Source organism: Ictidomys tridecemlineatus, chromosome 2 (genome assembly GCF_052094955.1).
Source record: "Ictidomys tridecemlineatus isolate mIctTri1 chromosome 2, mIctTri1.hap1, whole genome shotgun sequence".
Classification (NCBI taxonomy): Eukaryota; Metazoa; Chordata; class Mammalia; order Rodentia; family Sciuridae; genus Ictidomys; species Ictidomys tridecemlineatus.
In genome coordinates, this window is record NC_135478.1 from 76,191,708 (window position 1) to 76,201,849 (window position 10,142).

At 44.0% G+C, this 10,142-nt stretch overlaps 1 protein-coding gene across 3 annotated transcripts in view; it reads right to left on the minus strand.

The window, feature by feature from the left end:
• Window positions 1-9,821, minus strand: part of Usp30 (ubiquitin specific peptidase 30) — a 31,762-nt gene extending 21,941 nt beyond the window's left edge. The window contains exons 1-3 of one of the 3 annotated variants that reach the window (XM_078038951.1): window positions 9,612-9,821; window positions 5,686-5,795; window positions 4,440-4,622 (exon numbers count right to left, since the gene is read on the minus strand). In XM_078038951.1, coding sequence (XP_077895077.1) covers window positions 4,440-4,622; window positions 5,686-5,795; window positions 9,612-9,694 — 376 coding nt within the window. In that variant the 5' untranslated portion in view covers window positions 9,695-9,821. The remainder of the gene's footprint in view (window positions 1-4,439; window positions 4,623-5,685; window positions 5,796-9,611) is intronic. The other 2 variants (XM_078038950.1, XM_078038952.1) reach the window with 2 other exon arrangements.
• Between the last annotated feature and the right edge of the window lie 321 nt (window positions 9,822-10,142).

The window sequence follows — 10,142 nt, forward strand, 5'->3', positions numbered from 1 at the left end:
AAGATAATAACATACCACACGACACCCGTGAGGATGGTTATCATTAAACTAAGAGAAAACAGCAAGTGACGGCAAGGACATGAAGAGACTGGGACCCTTCTGCATTGTTGCCTGGCAGATAAACTGGTGTGGCCTCTGTAGAAACAGAATGGTGGTTCTTCAAAAATTTAAACAAAGTTACCAATTGACCCAGCAGGGCTTCTTCTGGATCTACAGAGAAAATAAATGAAAGCAGAGACTTGGACGGATATCTGTACACTGATGTTCACAGCAGCGTGACTCAGGACAGCCAACGATGGAGGCCCAAATGTCCCCTGTCTGATGGATGAATGGAAAATCCAAATGCAGTACACGCACATGGATCTTACCCTTAAAAAGGAATGAAATTCTGGTACCTGCTCTAATGTGGATGAATCCTGATGACCTTATACTAAGTAAGTAAGACAGCCACCAAGGGACAAATATTATAGGGTCCACTGATCTGAAGCACATGGACATGCAGCATCTCATGGCTCCATGAGGTAAGGGTCAAAATCTTAGAAACAGAACAGTGCTCCCAAGGGCTGGAGAGAGGGGAGGGAGGGAGTTTCTGTCTGATGGGTGCAGCTGCAGTATAAGGTGATGAAGAGCTTTGGAAATGAGTGGTGGGGACTGTCATATGACAATGTGACTGTACTTAAGACCACTGAACTAGGAGCTGGGGATGTGGCTCAAGCGGTAGTGTGCTTGCCTGGCATGCATGCGGCCCAGGTTTGATCCTCAGCACCACAGACAAACAAAGATGTTGTGTCCGCCGAAAACTAAAAAGTAAATATTAAAAGACCGCTGAACTATACGCTTAAAAATAGTTTAAATGTTTGTTTGTTTGTTTAGTATTGGGATTGAACCCAGGGCCTCAAACATGCTAGGCAAATGCTCTCCACTAAGCAAAGTCCTCTCTCTGCCCATTATGTTTTATTTTTGAGACAGGGTCTCAGTTTCCCAGGCTAGCCTTGAACTTGCTGGATTAGCAACTAACTGGATTAACCTCCTGAGTAGCTAGGATGACAAGGGTGTACCACTGCACCAGGACTGCAATGGTATTTTTTTCAAACAGGGTAGGAAAGGGGATTATTCTCAACTCACCTCTTATACAGAAGAGTAGACCTGTTTCCTAGAGACTTTTGTATCAAGCAGAGATTCCCAAGGCAAAATACCTCAATGAAGCAATCTTTAGCTGGGAGTTTTTTAAGTCTGATTTTTTGTTCTGACTATGAGAGCAATACATGCTATTATTGAAGGCAGAAGTATAATTTTTTTAAAAGTTTCCTAAAACTATCAATAACTGCACACCAGCATGGCCACTGCTAATGCTTTGGTCTTTTTCTGTCCAGCCTTTATCTGTGGAAGTTTTTACCTTGCTGAATGACATTATATCACATTTTGTTTCTTGCTCTTTTAAACAATATTTAGCCTTTCCCAAATTAAAAAGATTTTATAAAAATGATTCTGCATAGCTATACATCACTGATTGCTTAAGCATTCCATTTTAACCATTCATGGTCTTTTTTTTCTTTCTTTCTTTTTTTGCCATTATAGGCTTGTGCTGGAGACCTCTGTGTATCTATCATGTTCTACATAATACCCATGATTTCTTTTTGTTTTGTTGTTTTGCAGTGCTGAGGACTGAAGTCAGAGGACTGTATATACTAGGCAAGCACTCTACCACCGAGCTATATCCCAGCCCTGCCTATGAGATTTTAACAGATGTTATAAGGAAGAAAGACAGTTCTGCAGTCAAAAAGTTTAGTTTAAAAATGAAATTGTCTATTCTTCCCATGCTCCCTCTCTCCCTATCCCTATGAGTTGTTGGAGGGGAAGGAAGGGGGCATGGGTTATAAATGATGGTGGAATGTGATGATCATTATTATCCAAAGTACACGTATAAAGAAATGAATTGGTGTGAATATACTTTGTGTACAACCAGAGATATGAAAAATTGTGCTCTATTTGTGTAATAAGAATTGTAATACATTCCACTGTCATATATAATTTTTTTTAAAAAGGTCAAAATAAATATTTGAAAGTATTTTAAAAAATGAGTTGTAGCCAGGTGCGGTGGCATGTGTCTTTAATCCCAGTGGCTTAGGAGGCTGAGACAGGAGAATCATGAGTTCAAAGCCAGCCTCAGCCAAAGTGAGGTGCTAAGCAACAAAGTGAGCCTGTCTCTAAATAAAATACAAAATAGGGCTGGGGATGGGGCTCAGTGGTTGAGTGTTTCTGAGTTCAATCTCTGTTACCACTCCCCACAAAAAATGAAGTTGTACAGGTAACTTCAAATCTTTACCATTATCAACTGAGAGTCTCTCAGTTGAAGGCCAGTGTTCAGCCATTCTTAAAATTTTTGCTGTTAGAACCCCATTTTCTGGATCAAGGAGCTTGATATCAAATCAGAGACTATGCGTCTGATAGAAGAAAAGGTTGGCTCCGATCTACATATTGTGGGGTCGGGCTCCAAATTCCTAGAATCAACAAATGGGACTTACTTAAACTAAAAAGTTTTTTCTCAGCAAGAGAAACAATAAGAGAGATAAACAGGGAGCCTACATCATGGGAACAAATTTTTACTTCTCACACTTCAGATAGAGCCCTAATATCCAGAGTATACAAAGAACTCAAAAAATTAGACAATAAGAAAACAAATAACCCAATCAACAAATGGGCCAAAGACCTGAACAGACACTTCTCAGAGGAGGACATACAATCAATCAACAAGTACATGAAAAAATGCTCACCATCTCTAGCAGTCAGAGAAATGCAAATCAAAACCACCCTAAGATACCATCTCACTCCAGTAAGATTGGCAGCCATTATGAAGTCAAACAACAACAAGTGCTGGCGAGGATGTGGGGAAAAGGGTACTCTTGTACATTGCTGGTGGGACTGCCAATTGATGCACCCAATATGGAAAGCAGTATGGAGATTCCTAGGAAAGCTGGGAATGGAACTACAATTTGACCCAGCTATTGCCCTTCTCGGACTATTCCCTGAAGACCTTAAAAGAGCGTACTGCTATGTTCATAGCAGCACAATTCACAATAGCTAGACTGTGGAACCAACCCCGATACCCCTCAATACATGAATGGATAAAAAAAATGTGGCATTTACACACAATGGAGTACTACGCAGCACTAAAAAATGACAAAATCATGGAATTTGCAGGGAAATGGATGGCATTAGAGCAGATTATGCTAAGTGAAGCTAGCCAATCCCTAAAAAACAAATGCCAAGTGTCTTCTTTGATATAATGAGAGCAACCAAGAACACAGCAGGGAGGAAGAGCAGGAGGAAAAGATTAACATTAAATAGAGTCATGAGGTGGGAGGGAAAGGGAGAGAAAAGGGAAATTGCATGGAAATGGAAGGAGACCCTTATTGTTATACAAAATTACATATAAGAGGTTGTGAGGGGAATGGGAAAAAAATAAGGAGAGAAATGAATTACAGTAGATGGGGTAGAGAGAGAAGATGGGAGGGGAGGGGAGGGGGGATAGTAGAGGATAGGAAAGGTAGCAGAATACAACAGTTACTATTATGGCATTATGTAAAAATGCGGATGTGTAACCGATGTGATTCTGCAATCTTTGTAATGTTTTGAATAACCAGTAAAATAAAATAAAATTAAATTAAAATTAAAAAAAAAGAACCCCATTTTCCTGGCTAGTATAAATCACAGTGCACATGTCTTGTTTTCTTCTTGTGTGTGTGTGCTGGGGATCACACTCAGAGCCACGCTCTGCTAGGCAAGCACTCTACCCCTGATCCCCCCCAGCCCCATAGTACATATTCCTAAGTACTTTCTCAGGACAGATTCCCAGATGTGGGAGTATGAGGCCAAATGGTACTGAACACTCCACAAGCTCTTACTGGGCAGTTCCAAACCACCTTCCAGAAGGAATACATAGAGCTCCACCCATCAGCAGCAGCATGTGGAGGTGCTATCCGACAGTGGCCAGGACTGTGAATTTTTAATCTTTACTGACAGGCAAAAGAATATATTAAAAAATTTAAGTGGCACTATTATTTTGTTTACATTTCTTTAATGAATTCTGGAGTATTTATTAGGATTCCACATGACTTATTTTTGTGATTTCCCTTATTTCCTAGGCTAAGGCACACTTTTTTTTTCCTTTCAACTTTAATGGTTTTGAAACTAGAGCGCTTCTTACAATCAAAATGTTTCTTTGGTAGTGGATTTTTTCCTTTTTTAAAAAAAGCTAATATTATTTTTTAAATAAATGCTTTAATCTTTGATTTTTAAAAAATACACCTGTTTTATCTATCTTTGCATGACCATCTACGTGATCTTTTTCTACAAAAAAGCTAATAACCCTTTGTTTGCCTGCCATCTAGGCCTTTTCTTGAAAATGTGCGCGACCCCCTGGGAGTGCCGCTAGATACCTTTCAGGAGGTGCAGCAGGGTCAAGGACAAGTACTGGTGCCGGGGCGGCTCCTTCTGGTCCCTGGTGTACTGGGTGGTAAACTCCTCCAGCCACCTGATGAAGGCCGGGCAGGCGGACAGGCCCTGCAGCAGGGAGTTCATGAAGCAGGTGTTCCCTAAGTTGACGAGGCCAGGCACGAGCCCTAAAAACATTGGAGGAACACGAGAACAGCACATCACACGGGACCAACTTTCTTTTCCTCCCATTTGGGACCCAGAGTTTCTACACGGTGACCTTAAGTTTGGAACCCTGATCTGAGCAGGTCCTTATCTGATGAGCTCTGGGAGCCAGGCTTTGTGTCTGTACCCAGGCCTGGTCCCAGTTCTGCCCCTACAGACGTGAGTAACAGGAGGACTCATCCCTGTCTCATGTTAGCTTTGACTCCACCACAGTGTCTGGCACAGCTTGGATTATTGTCAAGTGTATGGGAACACTTGGTGACCACATCCTCCTCTTCCCCTGCGTCATTCTCTCACATGTTCCCTCTACTTCAATAAAAAAGCAACGCTTCTCACAACAGAAAACAATTGCTCCCTTGTTGCTCCCAGGGGACAATGATTTTGTTCTGATAACAACCACTGGGAAAGACACCACTCTACCAATTCTGATCAATCTTTCTGCAAAGAGATCAACAAAATCTGATATAATCCCCTCTTCTGCTGAAAATCTTGTAAAACTTTTAAACATGAAAGTTCTAAACATGCATGAGACTGTATAATGAACCCAAATTATTACCATTCCCAGATTTAGCAATGATCAAATCTTGCTACAACTCTCTCTCTTTCACCAATGTTAAGTAAAACAATATTTACACAAGGGAGCACTTAAAGAAATAGATTTTCTATTAATGAAGAAACAAACTTGAAACTTTTATTGGTTACCAGTAGCTAGTCAAAGAAACCACAACTGAATGACACAATTAATCAATTTTACTACCAAAAATACAATTGCTATATTAATGAGAACACTGAGCTGATTAAGCTGCATGAAATTCGTCATTACAAAGCCTGCCTTAAACAAAAGTCTGCAAAGGCAGGGTAGAAATCTTTTCATTAAACAGTAATAAACGAGTCAATGTAAAAGCACTGTTTCACAACCAAAGGCCTCATTTTGAAGATTTTGAAAGAAGAAAAAACTACCCACTCCCCAAGCTTTCTGTACCACTCTCAGATAAAAACACCACAAGGCAATGGTCCCATTCTTACCTTTTCTACGTTTCTTTCTTTCTGTAATGGGACCCCAAATGACATATATTCCTGCTGCAAGAGCAGCAGCAATTCCGCCTATAACTCCCCAGTTCTTCATAACTTTGTATCTAAAAAAGAAAATAAGTTTATTGTCTTCCCTCATTACAGACAAGACATATTGATACACTGCCATAGGTAAATAGAAGAACATTTTGTCAAAATATCCTACCAAATACCTAAGTTTAAGGTTAATGTAATATATAGTAACAGAATTATGTTTTGAAAACCAGGATGTTGCCCAGCTATAATCTCAGCAACCCAGGAGGCTGAGGCAGGAGGATCCCAAGTTCAAAGTCAGCCTCCGCAACTTAGCAAGGAAGGCCCAGAGCAATTGAGTGAGTCCCTGACTCAAAAAAAAAAAAAAAAATGAAAAGGGCTAGAGATGCAGCTCAGTGATAAAGCAGCCCTGGGTCAAATCCCCAGCACCAAAAAATAAAATGAATCAGGATGTTTTGACAACAAGATTTAAAATCTAAGACAAAAATATGACCTTTCAAAAGTGTCTCACAAGAAAAGCAGAAGTTTTCCTCCTACAATTTCTCTCCCTCCACTGATACACTGGCTGCCACACAGCCCACACCCTGACCTCAGGGCCTCTGCACTGCTGTTCCCCCAGAAGCCTTGTCCCCCAGAAGACTGCGTGGCCCACTCCTTCACTTCTTCACCACCCTCCACCTCTCAAAGAGACCCACCCGAACCCGTTACTGGAATCTGCACTCCTGGCCTTCTCTACCAGGATTCTATGTTTTTGTTTGTTTGTTTGTTTTTTAACCATTGTATTTATCACCCTCTAACATAAAATCCACTTAGTACATTTATTGTATGTCTCCCTCAAGTGAGGGCAGGGGTCAGAAGTGTCTAGGCCCTGCCTGGCACATTAGAGGTTCTCAATAACACCTACTCAATGACTGACTCCTGTAGCAAATATTTTGGAATGGATTTTAAAATATTAAGCATATATATATAATTAAAGATCTTCTGAACATTTATAAAATTAAGGATTTCTTAATTTCACCCTTGAACAGAATTTATTCTTTTACTACAAATAAAGAAATTTCTCCAGTAATTTAAAAACTATTTTTATGCAAAGCTCTGTATTTCCACCAAGGCAAACACATACACATATGGATTTCTATGTGTAATATATATCTATATACGTGTAGCACATATATTCTTATTTTTTCTTTTTTTCTTCTACAGTATTGGGAATCAAACCCAGGGTCTCACGCATGCTAAGCAAGCACTCTACCTCTGAGTTATACCCCTAGCCTTTTTTAAAAAAAATTTTTTTAGTTATACATAGACACAATATCTTTATTTTTCTTATTTATTTTTATATGGTGCTGAGGATCGAACCCAGGGTCTCACACATGCGAGGAGAGTGCTCTACCGCTGAGCCACATCCCCAGCCCATCCCTAGGCCTTTTTAAGAATAAATGCCTCAGCCTCTCAGGTAGCTGGGATGAAAGGTATGCAGTACCATGCCCAGCTAATTCTTATCCCAATACATGAATTATGTGAATATAGGGGGTTTTATTTGATTATTTTATTGATACTGGGTGTCTCACACATGCTAGGCAAGCACTCTACCACTGAATTACATCCCCAGGCTATTATTAAAATTTTATCTTGAGACAGAATCTTGCTAAATTGCCCAGGCTGGCCTCAAATTTGTAATCCTCCCACCTCAGCCTCCCAAGAAGCTAAGATTACAGACATGAGCCACCACACCTAGCCAAATATAATTTTGATTTCTGCTCAGTAAACATAACTAAGTGAAGAGTCACTAGTGATAATAGTGACTCTGTCTTATATTTTCCTAGCATTATAGCTGACAAATGAATTTCAAATAGGCCTTTGATCTTCCAAGACAGAATCAGAAGAATGCACAGAACTTAGTTAAGAAAATGGAATCACGTTCCTCAAGTTCAAGCCTGGCTTTGCTATTCCCTAGGGCATCATTTCACCCTGTAACTCTGAGCCTCCTCATCTGTTCAACAGTGATCATCGCGGACACACCTCATAGGGTTGTTTTGAGGATTGCATCAGCTCTCATGCACAGGGTACATAACAAGATCTTAAGTATCAACTTCTATAATTATTAAGCATTATAATCTCAGGCTCATTCATGACATTTTCTTGAAGTTTTTTAATGTATCACCGGGCTGATTTTTACAAAATGTGTTCACAAAAGTGCCTGGAGGGCTGGGGTTGTGGCTCAGTGGTAAAGCGCTCGCCTAGCATGTGTGAGGCACTTGGTTCAATTCTCAGCACCACATACAAATAAATAAATAAAATAAAAATTTCATCAATACCTAATAAAAATATTTTTTAAAAAGTGCCTGGAAATGCTAAAATGAACGAACACTGAAATGTAAAGCACTTGAGCAGCACTTTAAAATCTCCTGATCAAACACTAAAATTTAAGCATGCATACGCTACGCCAGGCACTGTGATTGATAATTTTATTTTCCACTTGTATACAACACCTTTATTTTATTTATTTATTTTTTATATGGTGCTGAAGATCGAACCCAGGGTCTCACACATGCAAGGAGAGCACTCTACGGCTGAGCCACAACCCCAGCCCGATTGATAATCTTATCTCATCCTTAAAACAACCCTGTGGAAGTAGGTTCTGCTGACATCCAAGGTGAAGGATCTGGGAGATGTGGCCAACTTAGTCACTGAGTGACTGAGCGAGGGAATGTGGCTCTGAATCCACGCCTAGCTGGCTCCAAAGTCTGTGCTTAAAACCAAAGTTCACTAGGGAAACATAAAGGCAGTGTTGAAAGGCTGGGGAGAGGACTTGCCCGGGTCCTCAGCAGGGCAGGGACAAGAATCCCAGGGGAAAATGATGACTTTGCAAACTCAATTTCTCTACAAAAACGACATCATGAGCAGAATGTCAGGGCCTGGGAGTGAAGAGATCTGGCTTCTCCTCCCGGTTCTGCCATCAGGTCCCAGGCAAGGCCAGCTCAAGGCTCATTTTCCACCTACAGAATGAGGGCCCTGGACAGGACAGGCATTGAGGGCTTCCAGTCCCGGGATAATGAACTCGTTCCACCTGCTCTAGTTCCAAAGGAAGCAAACCTGAGCAACAGGTCTCAGTCACTTAGGGTCAGCAATGGGGGTGCAGCAAGCAGCTCTGAAGCCTGGCACCCTGGAGAGAGCGGAAAAGACAGACACGATGACAGGACTGGGGACACAGGTGTCACACCAGGAAAGGGCGGGGGTCCTTAAGCCTCAGCAGGACCAGACAATCTTCACGGATCAAGGGGCCTGGTCTGGTTTAGGAGCCTTCCCAAGGGTCTTCAGTCCCACGAATAGGATTGAGGACTCAGACAGAAGTGGGGATCCCTAGCAGAATTGGGGGGGTCTGACATTAACAGGAGTATGGTCAAAATGGAGGGGGGGGTCTGGCGGGCCTGAGGCACTGGTAAGACCGTGGGAGCTACCGAGGACTGGGGTTGGCAGAGAACCCGGCATCCAGGGACCGGTATGAGTGGGGGGCTCAGGATCGAGGGGCCTCGCAGGCCTCGGGGGCTTTAGAGGGCTCGGGGGCACCGGGGCCTAGACAAGACTGGGGGGCCCTCCGAGTCGGGGACGCTGGCAGCATGGTGGCAATGGCGCGGGGTGGGGACAGCGACAGAACTGGGGACGCAAACGGAACCGGTGTCGCCGCAGGGCTGGAGGCCCTGATAGGCCTGTCACCCCTCCCGCCTCGGCGCCCGGGCCTCCCCCCGCGTCAGAACGCAGAGGCCTGGGGAGCGTCCACCGGGGACCCCGGAGGACCCGACCAGGACGTGAAAAGGCCCCGCCGGCTCCGGCTGCAGCCTGCGTCCCGGCCTCCCGCTCGCCCCGCCCCCGCCGGCGAAGCTCACCTGACGGCCGCCCCGGTCCGCAGGAAGCGCTGGATTGCCCTGTCAGCCGCCGTCAGCGCAGCCTCGGCCCGGGAGCTCAACATCGCGGCCGCGCCGGAGGCCAGCCGCTGCCCCGCCGCTACCCCGCCGACTCCGCCGCCGCCGCCCGCCGGAGGGCTCCCCAGGCTCCCGCGGCGGCGGAACCCACGGCCACAATGCAGCTCTTCGGGGGAAACGAGGCCGAAGGACAAGCTCCCCGAGAGAACCGGAAGTGGCGGCCACCGGAGAGCAATAGCCCCCGGACCACTTCTTTGTTTTTCCTGTCCCCCTTAGCAACGGGAGCGGAGGACTGTTGCTAAGGGAGGCCCACCTGCTCTTGGCCGCTTCCTTTTCACATTTTAAGCAGACTCCATTCACAAATGCAGATGACCGACCCAGTTTCAGGAGGGACCCTGGGCCATATGTTCAGTGTGGAGGGGGAGGGCCCGTCCGGCAGTGGAGGCGGCCTCTGCGCGAGGCCTGGAGGTACGCGCCGAGCATCGTGTATTCCCA